At 34.8% G+C, this 23,310-nt stretch overlaps 4 protein-coding genes across 6 annotated transcripts in view; 3 read left to right on the forward strand and 1 right to left on the reverse strand.

The window, feature by feature from the left end:
• The window catches only part of LOC123682015, a 73,263-nt gene extending 53,399 nt beyond the window's left edge, over positions 1-19,864 (forward strand). For 2 of the 3 annotated variants that reach the window (XM_045620400.1, XM_045620393.1), the window contains 2 exons: positions 17,233-17,489; positions 19,576-19,864. The gene's annotated coding sequence lies outside the window, so the exon portion shown is untranslated. Of the gene's footprint in view, positions 1-16,575; positions 16,915-17,232; positions 17,490-19,575 lie in introns of all 3 variants that reach the window. The other variant, XM_045620407.1, reaches the window with a different exon arrangement.
• Positions 1-23,310, forward strand: part of LOC123671129 — a 503,163-nt gene that overhangs the window by 74,562 nt on the left and 405,291 nt on the right. The gene's annotated exons all lie outside the window — the stretch shown is intronic.
• Positions 770-1,825, reverse strand: LOC123671090. The gene has a single exon (XM_045604761.1). The coding sequence runs from the start codon at positions 1,823-1,825 to the stop codon at positions 770-772; it is 1,056 nt and encodes a 351-aa protein (XP_045460717.1).
• On the forward strand, positions 10,902-11,396 carry LOC123671093. The gene has a single exon (XM_045604774.1). The coding sequence runs from the start codon at positions 10,902-10,904 to the stop codon at positions 11,394-11,396; it is 495 nt and encodes a 164-aa protein (XP_045460730.1).

Here is a 23,310-nt window from a genome sequence, read left to right on the forward strand (position 1 = left end):
CTTTGTGAAAATTATTGTACATTCTTTTAGAAGCCCTGAAGAAGCATTAAAAAAATGCGAAAGCTTGGCACAGAATAAAGAGTTCATCTTTTTATTTATTCCTCCAAACATTGAGTCGATAAACCCTTATCTCATTGATCTAAATATACCTGAGACTCTTAACTTCACTTATAATATATATATATATATATATATATATATATATATATATATATATATATATATATATATATAAATCTAAATCTAAATATACCTGAGACTCTTAACTTCACTTATAATATATATATATATATATATATATATATATATATATATATATTATAAGTGAAGTTAAGAGTCTCAGGTATATTTAGATCAATGAGATAAGGGTTTATCGACTCAATGTTTGGAGGAATAAATAAAAAGATGAACTCTTTATTCTGTGCCAAGCTTTCGCATTTTTTTAATGCTTCTTCAGGGCTTCTAAAAGAATGTACAATAATTTTCACAAAGAACAATTTAAAATATTCCTTACACATTTAACTTACCGAATGTGAGATTTTTAAAGTCACTAGCATCATGCTCAAACATTCGTCATTAAATAAAACTTACAGACTAGACAAAACAATACAAATACAATTATCAATGTAAATTAGCCGCATCGCAGTTTATAGAAATATATGATTGATAAACTTGTTATTGTTATTTGTTTACGAAATAATTACAGGTTATGTTACAGCTCTCTGTGGATTTAGATCTTTACTTTGTATTCCCAAATCTTCCTGGTTCATTATTCATCTACAGGGCCATCGTAAAAGTTCTTGTATTTTGATATTTCCAACAAATAACTATATATTGAACTCAAATTGTTGGTGTCCGTTTTTTTATTTATCACCTTTTCTGTTTTATTGATGTGGATCATTTCATGTATCAGTCTTTTATGATAATTTGGTTCAGATTTCAATACCTTTACACTACCAAAATCTACACGATGGTCTAAATTATGCGCGTGAATAGCTAGGGCACACCGTTCTTTATATTTTGTTATGTCTGATTTATGTATCGCAATTCTATTTTTGACACATTGTGAGGTTTGTCCAATGTAACTGAGGTCGCAACCCGAACACTCTATTTCGTAGACGACATTACTTTTCAGTGGAGTTGGTATAGGATCCTTTATCCTGCTGTATAAATTTTTTACGGTTTTTTGATTGTACACTGCAATTTTGACGTTTTCATCCTTGAATATATTTTTAAGTTTTTTTGTTAGGTTGTTTACATTTGGATATGATGCAATATGTACTCTACTTGTGGTTGTATTTTGGTTTTCTATCTGACGTGATGTTTGTGTCTCATCATTAGCATAAAGCAATTTGTTCAGCAGACCATTTGGATATGAATTTTGTTTGAAAATTTCCTGTAATCTTTTTATTCCCTCTTGTTTGAATGTATCATGGCATATTTTGTTGATTCTATTTTTCATCTGTTTTACGGTGTTAATTTTTATATTTATGTTGTGATCTGATTGGAAGTGAATGATCTTGTTTGAGTGGGTATTTTTTCTATGCCATTTCAGTTTTATTCGGTTGTTATGTCTAAGTGCTTTTGTATCCAAGAAAGGTACTGCTTGTTCATTATTCTCTTTTTCGATGGTGAATTGGAGATTTGCAGAATGTGAATTGAAGCATTCGAGTGTAGTTTGAATATGATCTTCAGGTACTGCCAATATGATGTCGTCCACAAACTTCTTTATGAAAAGTACTCTGAATGATAATTTAACCAAGCAGGAATCCACTACATGATCCATCACATATTGTGCTAGGATGGGTGTAAGTTTTGAACCCATTGCACACCCAAAAACTTGAAGATAGAAATTTTGTTTAAATGTGCAATAGTTTTTGTTCAGCAAGAATTCGATTATTTCAATAAATAATTCCATATCTACAGCCGTATGATCTTTAATGATGTTCCATTTGAGTCTTATAATCTCAAGTATTTCACCCTTGTCCAAATTACCAAATAAATTAACGACATCCAGGGAAATTAGTCTGTAGTCATCTGGTATTTCAAAATCGTTAATATCCTGTGCAAATTGAAATGAATCCTTTACATAATATGGATTGTCTGTATTATAGGCACTTTTGAGGATATCAGCCACAAATTTTGACAGTGAATTCATTGGGCTATTTATGCTGGATACTATGGGTCTAATAGGGTTTCCCTCCTTGTGAATTTAGACCATCGTGTAGATTTTGGTAGTGTAAAGGTATTGAAATCTGAACCAAATTATCATAAAAGACTGATACATGAAATGATCCACATCAATAAAACAGAAAAGGTGATAAATAAAAAAACGGACACCAACAATTTGAGTTCAATATATAGTTATTTGTTGGAAATATCAGAATACAAGAACTTTTACGATGGCCCTGTAGATGAATAATGAACCAGGAAGATTTGGGAACACAAAGTAAAGATCTAAATCCACAGAGAGCTGTAACATAACCTGTAATTATTTCGTAAACAAAGCAACAATAACAAGTTTATCAATCATTTATTTCTATAAACTGCGATGCGGCTAATTTACATTGATAATTGTATTTTTATTGTTTTGTCTAGTCTGTAAGTTTTATTTAATGAAAAAAAAAAAAAATATATATATATATATATATATATATATATATATATTCTTTTGAGGAAGAGCAATACAAAATATTAATTTCAAATAATCAAGCATATGTGTCGATGAATCTCAGTATTAGCAGAGGAAATGTAACGGGGCATCATACATTTCAACGTATGATACAAGAGAACAGATAAAAACCTCAGCAAAAACTCTGTCTCCCTGTATCGGTGTAGTGACTGGTTTGTGTAAACGTTTACAGAATAAGCTGACATAATTTATATTGAAGGACTTCCTCTTCAACCAAAACAAAATTTACTTTATCCTCTCTCTTCGGTTGACGACTCTATAATTTCCAATTGGATCCTAAAACAAAAAAAAAAAAGAAGCAGAAAGGAGTACTAAATATTAGTTTTCATTATATCGATTTGAAGTTAACTACCCATTCTGAAAAAAAATCTGAAACTAAATGGATAGCTTGGAAACCATCATGACGAATGTTTGAGCATGATGCTAGTGACTTTAAAAATCTCACATTCGGTAAGTTAAATGTGTAAAAAATATTTTAAATTGTTCATTGTGGAAAATTATTGTACATTCTTTTAGAAGCCCTGAAGAAGCATTAAAAAAATGCGAAAGCTTGGCACAGAATAAAGAGTTCATCTTTTTATTTATTCCTCCAAACATTGAGTCGATAAACCCTTATCTCATTGATCTATATATATATATATATATATATACAGGGTGTTTCATCATAAACTGGACAAACATATATATTCGTGTAGAGGACATCGGGAGAATCATTTTTGCCTCATACAATATATCCCGTTTTCGACGCATAAGCGAGATACAGGGTGTTAAACGTCAATTTTGAGCAAGATTCTTATGGGTGTGGTCAGTTTTGTATAACACTCAAAGAAATGGTTTTTGGTCAAATCTCAGTATTTTTGGGTCCTCTATTCAGAAAATTTGATGAAATCCGAAAAAAGAATTACAAAATGGCAGAAAACCTGCAACGTTCCTAATTTTTTTTTCCGGTGGTCAAATTGAATTTTAGTTTCTGAATGAACACAATTTCCTAAGAATTTCTATGCAAAAATTTTTTCAAAAATCGAACACAAATTTTTTTTTACATGTCTACAGCGATAAAAAAATTTCACCCGAAATGGATGAAATTTTGTACAATTGTACTCCTTCAATTATCAATCACGAATATAAAAACAGAATTGTAAAATATCAAACGGTTTCGTTACTACAGCCATTCAAATGTTTCGTTCAAACCTCCAAAAAAAATTTAGAATGGCTTCTTAGAGTCAAAATTATTATATTATTGCTATTTCCAAAAATTCCGGATGCTAAAATGTATTTATACAGAAAAAAATCGGTGAAACTTAGTTGGGAGTCGAACCCTCGATTCCAACGTAAGTATTAATGAAGAAATTAAGACAGTTCTAAGGATATATTAATATTCGTTGCTAAGCAACGGAAGTTATCTGGTTATTTGAATCTCACTGAATATAATTTCGCAAGTATCGTGACACGAATTTGTTTGGAATCGAAAATGAAATATTCTCTTTTGGAAAAAATGTCATGGTTCATGCTTATTTATTATTGAACGAATTATTCAAGGAATAAACCTGAATTTTTTACTAATAATTCTACATTTTATAAACACAAAAAAAAACAGATTAGTGGAAAAATCAATTCATAAATCGTTTTCGAAGATGTTTCCATTTTTAAGAATACACATTCTCGCCCTTTTCGCAATACTATCGACCGCTGAACGTATCATTTCGGGGTTTTGCCGGATCTCCTCGGCAGCTGATTCAATTCGTTGAATAAGTTCTTCCTTTGAGTTTACTGGAGCTCTCTCATCATAAACAAGACTTTTGAGATGTCCCCAGAAATAAAAATCAAGTGGTGTGAGATCCGGCGAACGAGGAGGCCATGCGATAGGTCCTAATCGCCCAATCCATCGGCGTGGATATTCTTCATCTAGATACCCTCTTACATCACGAGTTGTGTGGGCAGGGCAACCATCATGCTGGTACCAAATGCCCTGAATCTGACTCAGCGGAATATCTTCAAGTAGATCTGGCAGAATCTCCGTCAGGAAGTGATAATAGCCGTTTCCAGTCAATGTTTGAGGAAGAATGTATGGTCCGATAATGAATTTATCTTTTATTCCCGCCCAAACATTAACTGAAAACCTCTTCTGGCTATTTTTTGATACCGTGGCATGTGGATTTTCTCTATGCAATAAAATATTATTTTTTCTGTTGAAGAAACCATCCCTATGAAAAGTAGCTTCATCCGTAAATAAAATTTGATGGAGAAAACCTCTGTTTCCACGTACTCTTCTCAAAATGAACTGACAGAATTCTTTTCTTCTATGAAAATCACCGTCTTCTAAAGTTTGGCAAAGTTGGAAATGGAACGGATTAAAGCTGTTCCTTTTGAGTACTCTCCAAACAGTAGGTTTACTTTTATTCACTGAAGGGTGGTTCGAAAGAGTTCTTGTTGAAATCATTGGGTTATCTTCTACTAAATTAAGGATGCGATCATCGTTTGTTCTTATTGTTTCCTTCTTTTTCCGGTGCAAACTTCCTTCTTCACGTAATTTGCGTACTGTTTCATAAAAAGTTTTGAAGTTTGGCAAATTTCTGCTTGGAAATCTGCGGGAGTAAATTTCCCTTGCTTTTCTGCCTGAGCAATTCGCTTCATAATAAGCCTGCACAATATCATTTTTTTCCAAAAGAGAATATTTCATTTTCGTTTCCAAACAAATTCGTGTCACGATACTTGCCAAATTATATTCAGTGAAATTCAAATAACCAGTGGAATTCTATGAGCTACGAACTTCCGTTGCTTAGCAACGAATATTAATATCCTTAGAACTAACTTAATTTCTTCATTAATACTTACGTCGACTAAATGAAATAAAGAAGAGTGAAATTATAACACTTATCAATTTTCCCACACCCCTTATCATACTTATAACTATTGTTGTATATTGGGAATTAAAATTGTTGATATATATATATATATATATATATATATATATATTTATATATATATATATATATATATATATATATATATATCAACAATTTTAATTCCCAATATACAACAATAGTTATAAGTATGATAAGGGGTGTGGGAAAATTGATAAGTGTTATAATTTCACTCTTCTTTATTTCATTTAGTCGACGTTTCTATTCCGATGGGGACCTTCTTCAGGACTCTACAATAGCAATAGAAAACAGTCAAAAACGTGGCAACCACAAAACATGTAAAAATAGTACATACCGAAATACAGAGTTGTAAAGATCTTATTTGAACACAAATCAATAGCTCTCAAGAAAGCAATGAACAAGAACATCAACAAATTTAGCGAAAAAAGATCTGATATTTCGTTAGCACAAGAGTAGAAATCAATTATCATATGTAAATAAGGTAAACAGAATAATCAACAAAATGAGAGGTTGTCAAAAATGTTGTCAACCAGACAACGCAGTAATTCACTCTCACCGAACTCAGAACAAATGCGATTATTGAAAGACTCCATGAACCGAATCCAATCCCCTCTCACAGAAATAGTCCGGAACACAGATTTCATCATTACGTTATCCCGACTGTAGAACTTGTGAAATTATTCATTCCATTTGATCCATCACATTCACTGCCACCAAACTGGTCATAATGAATCAAATAAGTATAGATGGAGCTAATATTGTTTACATCCCTTCTGTAATTCATAGAACAAGTGTGTCGTTTAATATGGTACATCTCTAAGAATCATCTTTTCTTTCCACTAACTGCACATTTAAGAATTTTGGTGGAATCATAATCCATTGGGTGATCTTTGTCCCGGGTATGGTCTGCTAGAGCACAAATCTTATTTGGATTCTTGATGTCGCTCTTGTGTTGAGCAATCCTTCTCTTCAAAAGCTGAGATGTCTGACCAATATACACCTCACTACATATTGAACATGGAATACAATACACCACACCATTCATATTATCAACAGTCATCCTATCTTTCACTCGACTGTATAGTCTGTCAATTTTAAAATAAGATTTCGGAATCAATTTAATTTGTGTGGTCTTTAGGAGGTTAATTAATGCATTAGTCATACCATTAATTAGGGGAATAGAAGAGTAAATAATTCTATCTACGTTCTCAGTGTCCACAGTGGTGGATGCGCCCCTCTCTCCATTCGTTGGCTGTCTCGAAGGAGTGGTATTGTATATCAATCTGGACAACAATCTCTTTGGGTATCCATTCTCTAGCATCAATTGTAACAATAACCTCAGATTCTGCTGCCTTAGACTTGGATGGGCAACTTTGCCCATGTAATATGTACCATATTAAACGACACACTTGTTCTATGAATTACAGAAGGGATGTAAACAATATTAGCTCCATCTATACTTATTTGATTCATTATGACCAGTTTGGTGGCAGTGAATGTGATGGATCAAATGGAATGAATAATTTCACAAGTTCTACAGTCGGGATAACGTAATGATGAAATCTGTGTTCCGGACTATTTCTGTGAGAGGGGATTGGATTCGGTTCATGGAGTCTTTCAATAATCGCATTTGTTCTGAGTTCGGTGAGAGTGAATTACTGCGACCAAGTGTGATTTAATGCTATTCTATGTTTCATTTGTCATGTGCGTGTATTCTGTGGCAAGTCTGGTTGACAACATTTTTGACAACCTCTCATTTTGTTGATTATTCTGTTTACCTTATTTACATATGATAATTGATTTCTACTCTTGTGCTAACGAAATATCAGATCGACTAAATGAAATAAAGAAGAGTGAAATTATAACACTTATCAATTTTCCCACACCCCTTATCATACTTATATATATATATATATATATATAACTATTGTTGTAAGAGCCAAAATAAATATATTGAATGAAATTTAAGGGTCTTTAGGCTCAAGTTTTGGGAGTAAATGATTGACTACTCTTTATTCTATGCCAAGCTTTCGCATTTATTTAATGCTTCTTCAGGGCTTCTGCAAAAGATCAATAAAATACAATTAATAAATAACAAATTTTAGAAAACAAACAAATTTACTCACTGAATGTGAGGTTTTACATGGATAACATCTGCCACAAACGTTGTAACTAATAAAAACAAAAAGTTATATTTTGATTTCATAGGAATTCTCCAAAAACACGTCAACTAAATCTATTTCACAATTTAAAAATTCTTCCGGTTGATAATCTTATTTATACACAATTTAGTAACTCTCATCTAAGATAACACAATAATGACATTTGATGGTTATGTTTCTGTTATTATAGAAAACTAGTCTCTCACTCCTCTATGTTCCCTGTCTTCTTTATTCATCTATTGGGCCGTCATAAAAAGGTTCCATTTTTATCCTTTCTAACAAATAACTGTATATAGAGCTTAATTTGTTCGTATCTGTCTTCTTATTTATGGTTTCATCTTCTTTGTTTATGTTAATCATTTCGTGAATCAATCTTTTTTGATAATTTCTCTCTGTTTTGAGTACCTCAACACCTTCAAAATTCACATGATGGTCCAGATTATGCGCATGCGCAGCCAATGCACATCTCTCTGGGTATTTTCTTATGTCCGATCTATGTAGCGCCACTCTACTTTTCAACCATTGGGAGGTATGTCCTATATACAAATGCGACAAATGTTATATAGGACATACCTCCCAATGGTTGAAAAGTAGAGTGGCGCTACATAGATCGGACATAAGAAAATACCCAGAGAGATGTGCATTGGCTGCGCATGCGCATAATCTGGACCATCATGTGAATTTTGAAGGTGTTGAGGTACTCAAAACAGAGAGAAATTATCAAAAAAGATTGATTCACGAAATGATTAACATAAACAAAGAAGATGAAACCATAAATAAGAAGACAGATACGAACAAATTAAGCTCTATATACAGTTATTTGTTAGAAAGGATAAAAATGGAACCTTTTTATGACGGCCCAATAGATGAATAAAGAAGACAGGGAACATAGAGGAGTGAGAGACTAGTTTTCTATAATAACAGAAACATAACCATCAAATGTCATTATTGTGTTATCTTAGATGAGAGTTACTAAATTGTGTATAAATAAGATTATCAACCGGAAGAATTTTTAAATTGTGAAATAGATTTAGTTGACGTGTTTTTGGAGAATTCCTATGAAATCAAAATATAACTTTTTGTTTTTATTAGTTACAACGTTTGTGGCAGATGTTATCCATGTAAAACCTCACATTCAGTGAGTAAATTTGTTTGTTTTCTAAAATTTGTTATTTATTAATTGTATTTTATTGATCTTTTGCAGAAGCCCTGAAGAAGCATTAAATAAATGCGAAAGCTTGGCATAGAATAAAGAGTAGTCAATCATTTACTCCCAAAACTTGAGCCTAAAGACCCTTAAATTTCATTCAATATATATATATATATATATATATTGTCTCCAGATAACAGTCGTACTATAAATATCGTGAATCTTTAAGGGAATTCGACTGATAAGAAGGATTTCAGTTTTACTCTTTATTGATACCAAGCTTTCGGAACTGGTTAGTTCCTTCCTCAGGGTTACTACAATTTTAACAATTAAAATTAAAATTACATACACAAAAAGAACTTTCACAAATCTTTAAAAACAGTCACTTACAGAATTTGAGGTTGTCTCCTTAATAAGTTAAAATTCATCAATTAACGCAAATTTTTAAGTAAATTAGTCTCAAATACTCTATCAGTTGGATTAATCTTTCTTTGTCAATTGGATGTGAGTATAAACAGTGTGTCTAACCTAACTTAATTATTTTCTTTGGTACATATCACAGAATCGCCTTGCGTCAACTTTGGTTTACTTTTTCTTCTTATTTTTATTCTTCTAGTGGTCCATCATAGAATCGTTCCCGGTTTGGATATGTTAACAGGAACGTGTAAACATTGCTTAATTTTTGTACGTACAAAAATTAAGCAATGTTTACACGTTCCTGTTAACATATCCAAACCGGGAACGATTCTATGATGGACCACTAGAAGAATAAAAATAAGAAGAAAAAGTAAACCAAAGTTGACGCAATGCGATTCTGTGATATGTACCAAAGAAAATAATTAAGTTAGGTTAGACACACTGTTTATACTCACATCCAATTGACAAAGAAAGATTAATCCAACTGATAGAGTATTTGAGACTAATTTACTTAAAAATTTGCGTTAATTGATGAATTTTAACTTATTAAGGAGACAACCTCAAATTCTGTAAGTGACTGTTTTTAAAGATTTGTGAAAGTTTTTTTTGTGTATGTAATTTTAATTTTAATTGTTAAAATTGTAGTAACCCTGAGGAAGGAACTAACCAGTTCCGAAAGCTTGGTATGAATAAAGAGTAAAACTGAAATCCTTCTTATCAGTCGAATTCCCTTAAAGATTCACGATATATATATATATATATATATATATATATATATATACACTATATTTTGTCGGATTAAAAATCCTCAAAAATAGGGAATTAATGTGAATAATAATATATAGAAGGATAGTGGATGACTTACTGTGTTTTTCTGCTGTTTAACTGATTCTTGTGAATTTGGCTATCGAAGGACCATGAACGGGAATGTGGGCCTTCTTGTTTGATGTTATCTTCAATCACTTGTTTCTTGATTAGTATTTTCACTGATTCGTTTGAATCCGTCTCGAAGGACCATGAACGATCATGCTCGATTGATTGATTCGGCTTCGAAGGACCATGTGGTGAGTGTATGGAATGATTGATTCGGCTCGAAAGACCATGAACGTTTGTATGGATTGATTGCTTGAATTATAAAAATGATCTTCTGGCTCGAAGTACCATGAACGATTGTATGGATTGATTGATTCGTATAAATCCGGCTCGAAGGACCATGAACGAGTGTGTGCTTGGTATATTTAATTCGGCTTCGAAGGACCATGAACGTGTGTATGCTTGATTTTGGATGAAGGACAATACCTATGATTTTTACTTGTTTAAAATGTTAACACAAACACTGTATATAATTATAATGTTATAATAGTAATAACTTATTGAATACTTGAATATGTATGATTGATGCTGAGTTACTGACTGACTGTATGTTAACTGGTTGAATACTGAATTATAACTGGTGAATGAATAACTGAAAGCCCTCTCTGGTCGTAGTGGGACTATGGTGGGAGATAGCATCGAGTAGAATCACAGGATTCTTCTTCTTCCTCTGTAAGCCTTGACAAGTACCTTGCGAGAGCCTTACTCAGGTGGCTGATGTGATGGCCGTGAAATTTGCGTCCGCTTTTGTGCCAGAGCCTGACAATTTCATTATTGATCCTATTTTCTCGCATACTGTCGATGGGTTGGCGATGATCGATGTGAACGGAGAACTGGTACTGAGTTACTATTCCAGGGTGAAGAAGCACTCCTCCACTGGTCGTGATGGAATTTCTTCACAGCTGTTTCATTCCTGTGCCAATGCTTTGGCTGAGCCACTTTCCATTATATTCTCATATTTTTTTCGTACATCTTCGCTCCCCGAAGATTGGTTGTCAGCTTTTGTCACACCTATCTTCAAGAAGGGGGACAAGCTTTCTGCTGACAACTTCAAACAAATAAGCAAGAAATCTAAGGTTTGCAAAGTGCTCGAGAGAATTATTAGCGATAAGTCAATAGAGTTTGCCCTGCAAAATGAAATACATCCCAAGGAACCACATGGGTTTCCTTCTGGTAGGTCCACGATCACAAACTTACTAACCTGTATTAACGATTGAACCAAGTGGATTGATTCTGGTGGTGCGGTGGATGTTGTTCACTTCGACTTTCCAAGGGCATTTGATCGTGTCCCCTATCGCCAACTCTGCTTTCTTGGATCGAATCATTTTTGTCCCACCGTACTTTTCGAGTAAGGGTCGGTGATTGTTTTTCCTCCTCAGATGTGTGGGTTCTGAGTGGAGTGCTCCAGGGTTCGGTGCTGGGTCCAATCCTGTTCTTATCGTTAACTTCCTCGTCTATTTCTGTCTGATTGTGCAATGTTTGCGAATGACACAAAACTCTATAACTGTCCATTGGTAAATACAGGGCATCTTCAAGATGACCTCAACAAGATCTTCGAGTGGTATGGGGAGTGGTTTTTGCCACTAAATATTGATGAGTCTTGCGATCTTCATATCGGCAGGGGTAACCCTAGGACCCGCTACTTCATCGACCAACAGACGCTAGCTAGCGTCTCTCATCATTGTGACCGGGTTGTTACCGCCACTGATAATTTGATTTGGTCCACACACATTTTTATTGCTGTGTCTAGGCAGTTTACCTACCGACTATCTGAAACTTCCACGGGATGTGATATAGCAACAAGCAGAACTATCTACACAACCTATGTGCGTCCTATCCTGGAGTATGCTGGTCCTGTTTGGTGGGCTAATCTGAAGGGTGATCAAGAACTCTTAGAATCCGTACAACGATGGAATACCCGTCTACCATTTGGCAGGAATCGCCTGAACTTGGAAGACGGGTATTCCGCAGCCTTGTCTGGTGGCAAGGCTGCGGTTGTTTGAATTGCCTTCCTTTTCAGAACGCAGGAGAAGAGGTGATTTAATTATCACCTACAGAGCACTACCTTCTCTTTTCGTTTCAGACATGGCTTTCCTCTTTCCACTTAATCAGAACAGAATTTAACGTCAATTTTTGTTTTTCACTTCTCGAAAATCTCTCAGTTTCATATTATATTTTTAGATTTGAATTTAGAGGTTAACCTTCACTTTATAATAAGTGACTGAAATAGGTTTTTACTATACAGGGTGTCTGGTGAGGAATGGGACAACGTTTAGGTGGTGGTGAGAGATGTCTCAAGGAGTGAGAAAATGCCATTTGAAATCATCTGAGGTATATGGTTCCTGATATACAGGGGGTTTTAGAAAAAATGAGGAAATTTCAAATGACCATAATTCAGGAAATATGAGAGCTAATCCGATGATTTTTCGTACGAACAATGATAGAGTGAGTACGAATCTGTTTGAACGAAAAATTTGAAATAAAATCAGATCCGGACTCAGAAATTCTAGTTTTTCTGAAATTAGGTAAAAACAACACCCTGTATGCGGTTTTCAATTTATTTTGACTTCAGATTCTGAGAGAGCAGGAAAAATACTTTCGAACTCAACTGTCATCCCGAATGGCACAAATTTTTCCTTCTTTCTATGACCCTTCGAATGTCAATCTTCCGATTTTCGCTCCTTACATATTATTTTCACGACATTTCAGAAACATGAAATCTTAGATAGTTACTCATAAGTAAAAAAAAAGATCATAAACGAATCAAAACTTTTATAAAAACTATCAAAAATGCGAAAAACAGTTAACATTTGGAAAATTAATGACTAATTCTTCAAATATTGTTCGAAATGAAAACCGCCAACTTCTACACATTTATCTGCTCTTTTCATTAAGTTCAAAACTACTTAATCTAATGGTGTCATGTCGGTGGACCGAGGTGGCCATGCTCTTGGACCACCACGACCTATCCATCTATTTGGATATACCTCGTTCAAATGATTTCTCACTAAAATTGAGAAATGTTAGGGTGCTCCATCATGCTGGAAGATAAGTTCTCTCTGAATAATATTCCCTAATAAATTAGGAAGAACATTCATGAGGAAATCTCTATAAATTTCTCCGGTGATTCTTTCTTCGAAAAAATGAGGACCTATTAAATTATTATCATAAACTGCGCACCACACATTAACACTGAAACGTCTCTGTGATTGTCTTTGTAAGACAGCGAAAGGATTCTGTTGATGCCAAAGGTGATTATTTCGAGCATTGTTTATTCCATCGCGAGTAAATTGAGCTTCATCTGTGAATAATATTCTTTGGACATTTCTTCTATGACTTCTTATTCACCTGGAAAATTGAAGCCGTGCGATCTCATCGCCAGGTTCCAACTGCTGGACAAGTTGAGGGTGATATTTTTCACTCTTCAGAGTATTCCAAACGTACCATTCCGATACTTCATGAATTGAAGCCAATCGTCTGATACTTACTCCCGGATCGTTTTGCACAGTTTCTAAAATATTTTCACGGATATTCTCTTCTATTGTATGTGGTCTTTCAGAAACTGTTTTGCTGGGAAAAGTACCATGTTGTTTCGTATGCGCAACAAGGCGGGCAAAAATTTTGTGATTTGGAACCCGACGATTGGGAAAACGTCTACGATACTCCCTTTCAGCTGCTCTTCCGTTCATATCACATTTACCATACACCAAAAGCATGTCAACATACTCTTCATTAAAAAATGTGTGCGGCATGATTTTCAACAAATTGAAGTAAGATTGTATCAACAATTAAATCACTAGTTTGACAGATAACTAAATGCTCTATCTTTTCTCATCATAAATGATAGCACACTATAGAATTGACATAACTGGCAACTAGATTCAAGACTAATGATGAAATATGTACATGACGAATGAAACTTTGGATATTACAGGAAAAAATGATCCAAACTCATCTGAAAGATCGACTAAGAGAAAAGAAGTTGACGGTTTTAATTTTGAACAATATTTGAAGAATTAATCATTAATCTTGTTCCTACTGAATCATCAATTAGTACTTCAGAAATAGTTCGTAAATTTTCCAAATGTTAACTGTTTTTCGCTTTTTTGATAATTTTTATGAAATTTTTGATTCGTTTATGACCCTTTCTTTTCTTATGAGTAACTATCTGGGATCTCATTACTCTGAAATGTCGAGAAAATAATAATATGTAAGGAGCACAAATCGGAAGATTGACATTCATAGAATGCATAGAAAGCAGCAAAAATTTGTGCCATTCGCGATGACAGTTGAGTTCGAAAGTATTTTTCCTGCTCTCTCAGAATCTGAAGTCAAAAAAATTGAAAACCGCATACAGGGTGTTGTTTTTACCTAATTTCAGAAAAACTGAAATTTCTGAGTCCGGATCTGATTTTATTTCGAATTTTTCGTTCAAACAGATTCGTACTGACTCTATCATTGTTCATACGACAAATCATCGGATTAGCTCTCACATTTCCTGAATTAAGGTCATTTGAAATTTCCACATTTTTTCTAAAACCCCCTGTATATCAGGAACCATGTACCTCAGATGATTTCAAATGGCATTTTCTCACTCCTTGAGACATTCCTCATCACCACCTAAACGTTGTCCCATTCCTCAGCAGACACCCTGTATAATACTAACTGACGTATTTTTCACTATTTAGCTCTATTACAAATACAGTTTAAACCTATTTCTGAATATATGTTCCTGATTGCAGTATCAAGTCAGACCCTATATTGTTTTATACAGTTTATAATCTTAGAAAATAGAAATAATCGGAGTTATTAACCCATTAATGCCCAAGGGGTCGTTAACGACCCATGGATTAGGAATTGTTCTATCACGCAGTGCAAGTGGTAGAAGATGCGACTATTGCATTGATATGAACAAATTATAATTCCATCGTTTTTCCATTTATACGCTATGCACAGAAGCATATACGTGTTTCTAGTACTTGTAAACTTCCACGAAAATGAGAAAAGTGATCAAGTGTACAGTGCATCCCATTTTGGGTGAGACAGCCAGGTTTCTCGCTTGTTATTTAAGATAGAGCCTTGCGGTTTTCACGTTCCTGTTCTACTTTTTCGTGAAACTCAAGTTAGTCTAATCAGATTGTGCATAACTGTTTCCGTTCAAAAGATACAGGGTGATTTTGGAAATTGATGCTTTTCGGACCCCTTCTTTATCTCCGAAGTTATTAAAAATAATGCTGAGGTAAAAACTACGTCTGAATCAGAATTTTGCGTAGAATCCAGTGGCCTACTCAATATTTTTTTTCGGGGTATGGTTTTGAAGATTCAACACAAACTTATGTTTTTTTTAATGGAACATCATGTGTATCATTTCTTCGTTGAATTCGTTATTTTTTTTCCTTCAAAATGATGTATGACACTATGTAGCTAAGATGTTCAGAAATGTTAAAAAAAAACACTAAAACATCAAATAATGATGATTTTTTGTTAATGGGCAATGGATTTCCCATAGAAAAGAAGAATCAATAATGATAACAATAATTTATAGCGATGACAGCTAGATCAGATTGGTTTTTTCCCTCCAATGCCTACTTGATAAAACAATGCTCCCAAATGCATAGTAGCCATAATAACAACAAGGATGTTTGTGTCATCAATGATCTACTACTTTTGAAAATCGAAAGTAATAATCCTCTTATTGAAACATAGAAAATTCATGGCCCATTTACAAAAAATCATCATTGTTTGACGTTTTAGTGTTTTTTTAACATTTCTAAACATCCTACCTACATAGTATCATTTATCATTTTGAAGGGAAAAAAATAACAAATTCAACGAAGAAATGATACACATGGTGTTCCATTAAAAAAAACATAAGTTTGTGTTGAATCTTCAAAACCATACCCCGAAAAAAAATATTGAGTACGCCACTGGATTCTACGCAGAATTCTGATTCAGACGTAGTTTTCAGCTCAGCATTATTTCTAATAGTTTCGGAGATAAAGGAGGGGTTCGAAAAGTATCAATTTCCAAAATCACTCTGTATCTTTTGAACGGAAAAAGTTATGCAGAATCTGATAAGACCAACTTGAGTTTCACGAAAAAGTAGGACAGGAACGTGAAAACCGCAAGGCTCTATCTTGAATAACAAGCGAGAAACCTGGCTGTCTCACCCAAAATGGGATGCACTGTACAAATTATTATTGGTAAGTAGCTTCCATGTTATTACTTTTTTGTTTCATTTTACTTATAGCTCTGTCAGGTGTTCTTGGGAATATATGTGTTTATTCGATTTAATTTGGGTTCGATATACGTAAATGGCAAGCCATTTTGGTCTGATTGCTCGTTAACGGACCCTTGGGCATCTATCGAACTATTCATATTTCTAATATTTTTCAGGAAGAGTGACTGAAGTTCTAGAGGAAGTGGAGAATTTGGATATCAATTATTCACCAATTCTTTCCGATGAAATTTATACAAATTACTTCCCCTGCAACTAATGGCAAAACTACGGTCTGTGATTCAGGAGACGAGGAGGCAACAAATTCAGCTAGATTGAGCTAATGACAGCTTAGAGCAAAAGTAGAATTCATGATTTTTAAAGAAAAAATTTTATCATAGACATAAAAAGAAACCTAGGAAGGCTTTCACGTTTTATTCTACTTTGGATGGACCGCCTTTGATAATCTGCCACCAAGCAAGATGCTCGCTTTGTAAAAAAAACAACTGAGGCATGTGGTAAATTTCCACTACATGATAATTGTTTTGACGAATTTCATGAATTTGAATGATTTTTCCTTCTTATTTTCACTTCAAATCATATGAATGAATAAATATATTATATACTTTTTTTCTCCTATAAGTGCCCATGCCCTAAATCATAAATTACAAGTTTTTTTAACATTTTTCTAGGTCATTTTCAATCATTTTCTGACAAAACATAGTAACCTTCATCATTTTAACATGAGTTGATAGTTCTGGGCATTAATGGGTTAATTATCTATTCTATCCAGTATCAACAATCCAGTATTTAATATTTGGAATTGGTGTCTCCAGGTTGACATCAGAGTCCTGGACGCCCAGCTAGTGGTTCTTATTTCATCCGTCTTATTGTCGGAACTGATGGTCGATGGATGGTCTTCATGGAGGCGCTGGGTCATGCTGACTTTTTGAGCAGTTACAGTGTAGTGTTTGCGTTCCCAGCACACCGCATTGGCTACAGAATAACAAGAGCCTTCCCTTGCACTGTCCCCTCCGCATCAGATAGATGGCGCCTCCCATGACCCTGACGGTATGGACGTTCCTGGGTGACGGTGAGTTTTTATCTGAAACATAAGATTTGATTTTCCTATCTGTTTTGGCTGTCATTCTGCAGTCGATATCCTTCTTTTCAGCATTTTGCTGTTTAGGAACTTAATCTTTTGGCACGAAGTGCAATTCCTGACGTATTTTGCGACGTCCCTAAACATGCCGGTCCAGTAGTAGTTCCAGGATATCCTCACAATCGTCTTGGTGATTCCCAGATGACCAGCCAGTCATTTTTTCTGTGGGTACACACAGTTTTCAGGGTTGGCCTGTTCCAGATTCCCAAACATCTGATGACGATGAAGTTTTCCATTGCTGATGGAGTAATCTGGGCAATTCTTAGGTCCTTTTTCTACTTCCTGGAACTTATTCTGATACCACTTGCAGAGAATTTCTATCTCCTCCTGGTGAACAGAACTGATCGCTGGCAGTGGATACCATGACAGGCTGTCAGCAGGCTTATTCCGGGGCTCTCTTCGGTACTGGAGGTGTGTTTTTCGGTAGCCTGCACCTCTATGACCTCTTGGCCAACCTTTTTAGCTTTGGAAATCAGTCGTCTTTTTCGACAACAGTCGTGTTCTTGATATCCAGGGAGAAGTTGTAGATCTTCAGAATCTCTTTTCCTAGTATTAACTCAGCCTGCAGTTAAGTACAAGTAAGAATTCGAAGTTCGTGAGGGCATAATCGGCTATCACCATCGCAAGGTGATACATCTTCAGCGTAGCTGTAGTTTGTCCATTCGCTACAGACAGATTCAGTGGTTGATTTTTCCCCTTGATTCCATTTCAAACAGCTCTTGGCTGCATCAGTGTCTATCAGTGCATGGAATACATTTTCCTCGATGTGCACTTCAACCAGAGGCCAGCTGTCGCTGCTGACGATAAGAATAACTGCAGTCAGAAGTCCAGCTGAAGTTGACGATGTAAATCCTCTCCGGTTTCGAGAACATGGGCAGTCTCGTGAAAGGATATTCCCTCGTTGACATCGAGAGCAAAACAGTTTCAGCGTCCCTTGACAAATTCGACGTAGAGGCCATATCCCCAGCATCTGTATCTGGGAGAACACTCTTCGCTCCGGTGGTGATCCATTTCGGTCCTAGGAGGTGTTGGCATTTCCTGTTCTGTTGGTCGAGTATTCTGTTGGCCCCGAGGTTAGATGGGGATGATCTGGTCCAGATGATACTGAGCTATTCCAGTCATTTGTCCTTCTGGGTCTGGTTACCGGTCTTGACGGGTCCATCCTTGGAGATGGGGATGGCGTTGGAGCTCCTTGACGAGTACTGTGGTTCAGTTATGCCGTGGTTTCCACATTTACAGTGAGGTTGGCGAGGTAGTTTTGTTGGCAACGTTGATGATACATTACATGTGGTTGCAAAAACTTTCCCCTTCTTCAGGAGTTCATCATAGGTGGTCGTCTCCTGGAAGGCCAAGGCCTGTTGCAGTGATGGCAATAACCTCTGTCTTATCAGCTGATTTTGTTCACCTTCAGAGGGAAGATAGCAGGTCAGTTTCTGGAACAGATTTCGCATCTGGGTGACATACAGTAGTTACTTCTCATCAGGACCAGCATCCTCTTCTTGATTTCATCCAGTAGGTTCTCTTCATAGTTGATTGGTAAGAATACCTTTATTAATTGAGTCTTGAAGTCCTCCCAGTCTCTTAACAGTCCCCTCCGGGGGATGAACCAATCCTTGGCATCCTTTCGCAGAAGTTTGTAGATCGATTCGAACACAAGTTCTAAGGATGTCTTCCGGGATTCAGTCAGTCTCTTTATCTCTTCTATAAATTTTGTAACACTATCAGTCCCATCAAAATAAATATTCCATTCATGAATGGGTACCGTTGCAGTCGGCATTGACCTTATTTCAGACTTCTGTTGGGTGTCATGTCGTTGGTTCAGATTATTGGTTTCATCGGATGGGGAAATGACACCCTTCTCATAGAGCTTGTCCATCTTCTATGAGTTGATCCTCGGGTTGATTCATATTCTGTCGCAGTGGTTGAGGAACTGGCGTCGTCGGTGAATGCTGTAATAATTCTTCACATTCTTGCCTCATTTCATTCAGAACATGTACTAACTTCGATTTATTTTTAGGTGTCGCAGCATGAGAAACCGAGGCAGTTGGTAGTGGGCATTCATCAGCGTCCATTGCTATCAGTGATGTCTCCAGTGGTGCAACTATGGTTGGTTGATGAGGGACATTCCAGAGGACTGTGGAATCTCTTAGTCCAAAAGCGATCCATTCGGATGATTTGATGGTTGCTGTTTGTCAGCAGTCAACAGTGCCTCCAATGAACTCAAGGCCCGAGTTGTGGTTTCTTTTAGGTGTTCTATCATCTTTGACTCGGTCTTATTTTCAGTGAAAATAAAATTTAGTCTTCTCTGAACGTGTATCAATCTTGTTGAAATCCGAGCATATCCCTTTGTGGTGTTCTCAGTGTCGAAGTGTTGAATGGCTTCCAGCAAGTCAGTGAGTTTGTTCTGACATGATTCGATATCCAGTGTTGGGTTCATTGCTGTTGGTTGTAGAAGCAAATTTTATTTCAATACCTGTCGTAATAGACTCCTCTTTAGCATAACTGTGCTAGGTATTATTTGTCCTCTCAACTGTAATTCATAAGTCAGCTCATCGTTCAACAGTCAATTCACATCCATGATGAGGTTAATTGGTTGAATCGCTAAAGTCCAAACTCAAACAATCGTTTTGAAATCAATTGAAGTTATTCGACACTGTTTTATTATTGTTATTTGTGGAAGTCCGAACCCTTTCCCCAACTTCACTATATCCGGTAACAGTCCTTATTTTTATCCCTCGCACAAAATAACACTAATAGATAACAATGCTGAAAATTACAAGTTGAAAACAGAATTTATACAAGCTTGAATTATTGTATGATTATCTAAAGGGTGTTTCATTTTATACCGGACAAACCTATATAGTTTTGTTTATGATACCGAAAACATAATTATATTCTTTGAAGTTACGATATTTGGTCGAATCAGAGTATTTTCGAGTGCTCAATTCAGAAAAGGTAAAGAACCTTAAAAAAAATTCAAATGGCGAAAAATCTACTACGTTTGAAATTTTTTTCATATCAATTTGTTGTCGAATTAAATTTCATTTTGTGAATCAACTCATTTTTCTGAGAATTTCTGTGAAAAAATTATTTCAAGAATCGAACAAAAATGTCTACAGCAAAAAAGAAATTCACCCGAAATTGATGAAATTTCTCAAGACAGGAAGGAATGGGCAGAAATGGGGGAGACTTATATTCAGCAGTGGACGCAGGGAGCTGAGTGATGATGATGATGATATTTTTTTTATCCCTCACTCGAATATGAAAACAGAAACGAAAAATATCAAACGGTTCTTTCATATAGGCCATCCAAATTTCTCCTTCGGTCCTCTAACATAATTGAAAAAACAACTGGTTGGGCTATGAGGGGCAAAATTCTGAAATTGCATTTTTAAAACTTTCCAGAGGTTTGTATGAAGTTATCGAAATCGAAAAAAAAATTTCTCTGTGATTTCAATGAATCTCTGTAGGGAAGTCAAACTCTCGACCTCTCGAGGTATTACCCAGAATGTAAATTTGAACTAATGCAACAATATTGATTTCTCTATTTCAATATCGTAATTGGTTCATTACAGTTTGAAAAATAGTGCTGTAATGAACTCATTACTCCATTGTTTTCAGTTATATTTTTCGTTTTGTGCTTGTCTACATAGACTTCCAACCCTGTCAAAATTCAACACACATCAAAATGATATAATTTGGATTTGAAACATTATTGGCATTTTCTCTTAATTCTGTTAGTGCTAAATCGATTTCGGAATAATTCACGAATTTAATGCGTGATTATGAATTAATTGAAATTCGAAACGTATGATTCAAATTCACACCAACTGCCAAGATACAATACAAATGTCACTAGGATGCATAATCTGAATTTCGACAAAATTTCACAGAACTTGACTGAAATAGAGAAAATATCGTTTAATTCTCGTTGCAGCAGGCAATTCCACCACTCATGCGTTCGGAACCTCGCTCCTTCGTCGCTCGTTTTCGAATTTCGCATTCGTGTTGGAATAGGAGTCCATTCTAGAACTTGTTTTAGAATATACTATTTCGTAACCAAGCGCAGAATTTGACAGTGTAATCGCATTTTACTGAATACTATTTTGCAAGTTCTTTGAAACGAATTTGAAAGCTGTTGGGTACTTCAATAATTTTCCAGATATTAATAGAATTATTAGAGAAAGTTTTAAAAATAATTGCATATTTCACAAACGTGAGAATAAACAGCACATCAGCAGAAAAATTGCGAAATAATATTCAAATGCAAATATACTGTCAAATTCTCTGAATTGTTGGTAACGAAAATGGATATCGTTGCATCTGTTCAAATTTACATTCTGGGTAATACCTCGAGAGGTCGAGAGTTCGACTGCTCCACAGAGATTTATTGAAATTACAGCGAAATGTTTTTTTCGCTTTTTTATAATTTTATACTACCATCTGGAATGTTTCGACAATGCAATTCCAAAATTTTGCACCTCATAGGCCAACCAGTTGTTTTTTCAATTATTAGAGGTATGAGAAATTTGGATGCCCGTTATGAAGGGACCGTTCGATATTTTTCGATTCTGTTTTCATATTCGTGTTAGGTATAAGAAAAGTGTAATCGTGAGAAATTTCATTAATTTCGGAATTTTTTTTTTCGCCCACCATGTACATATTTTTTTATTCTATTTTTCATTTGTTTGATTATGTTCATTTTCATGCTTATATTATGGTTTGAATTGTAATGAACAATTCTGTTAGATTGAGTCTCCTTTCTATTCTATCCATTTAAATTTGATTGTGTTGTCCTGACGTTGAACTTTTGAGTCTAGAAAAGGTACACATCTTTCATAATCTTCCATTTCCAATGTAAACTGTAGACTTGATGATATAATAATGTCTGTACCAAAAGAAAGCACTCAAACCACAATAGATTCTTTCAATTCATATTCAAAAAGTCTACAATTCACTTTGAAAATGGAAGATTCTGAACGATGTGTACCTCTTCTAGACACAAAAGTTCAACGTCAGGACAACACAATCAAATTGTTCATTACAATTCAAACCATAATATTAGCATTAAAATTAACATCATAAAACAAATGAGAAATAGAATAAACAGAATAAGTCAGGAGTCATACATAAAAGAAGAGATAAAAAATCTAATGGAAATATTTAGACAAACTGGTTATCCCTATGGTTTGTTGAACAAATTAGTATATTCTAGTCATATAACAAATATAAAACCACCAAGAATGGAAGAAACACCCAACGAAACCCATTATGCGTCATACCCAAATATAAATTAACAGGAAAGTTAAGAAATATATTCAAAAATAAAAATGTGAAAATTACAGTGGCAAACTCATATACAAAGTTGAACGATCCAATTCCAACACCATTAAAAAATAACGTAGTTCATGAAGTCAAATGTGAAGAATGCGAGAAAGTATATATAGGACGAACTTCTCAATGGTTAAAAACTAGAATGGCATTACATAAATCTGACATCACCAAACATCCTGAAAGATGCGCACTGTCAACACATTCATTAAATTTGGATCATTAAATAAATTTTGAAGATATGAAGCTATTGAGAACAGAAAGAAATTATCAAAAATAATTGGTTCTAGAAATAAAAGAAATAAATAAACAAGAAAATATCATCAATAAAAAACGGATACAAATAAGTTGAGCAACATATATGGATATCAATTGGAAAAAATGGAAAAAAACTTAATATTCGATGATGGCCCACTCGACG

This window comes from Harmonia axyridis, chromosome 1, assembly GCF_914767665.1.
Source record: "Harmonia axyridis chromosome 1, icHarAxyr1.1, whole genome shotgun sequence".
Classification (NCBI taxonomy): Eukaryota; Metazoa; Arthropoda; class Insecta; order Coleoptera; family Coccinellidae; genus Harmonia; species Harmonia axyridis.

Coding starts and splice junctions, on each gene's coding strand:
- LOC123671090 (XM_045604761.1), bottom strand. CDS start 1,825: ATGGGTTCAAAACTTACACCCATCCTAGCACAATATGTGATGGATCAT.
- LOC123671093 (XM_045604774.1), top strand. CDS start 10,902: ATGGCCGTGAAATTTGCGTCCGCTTTTGTGCCAGAGCCTGACAATTTC.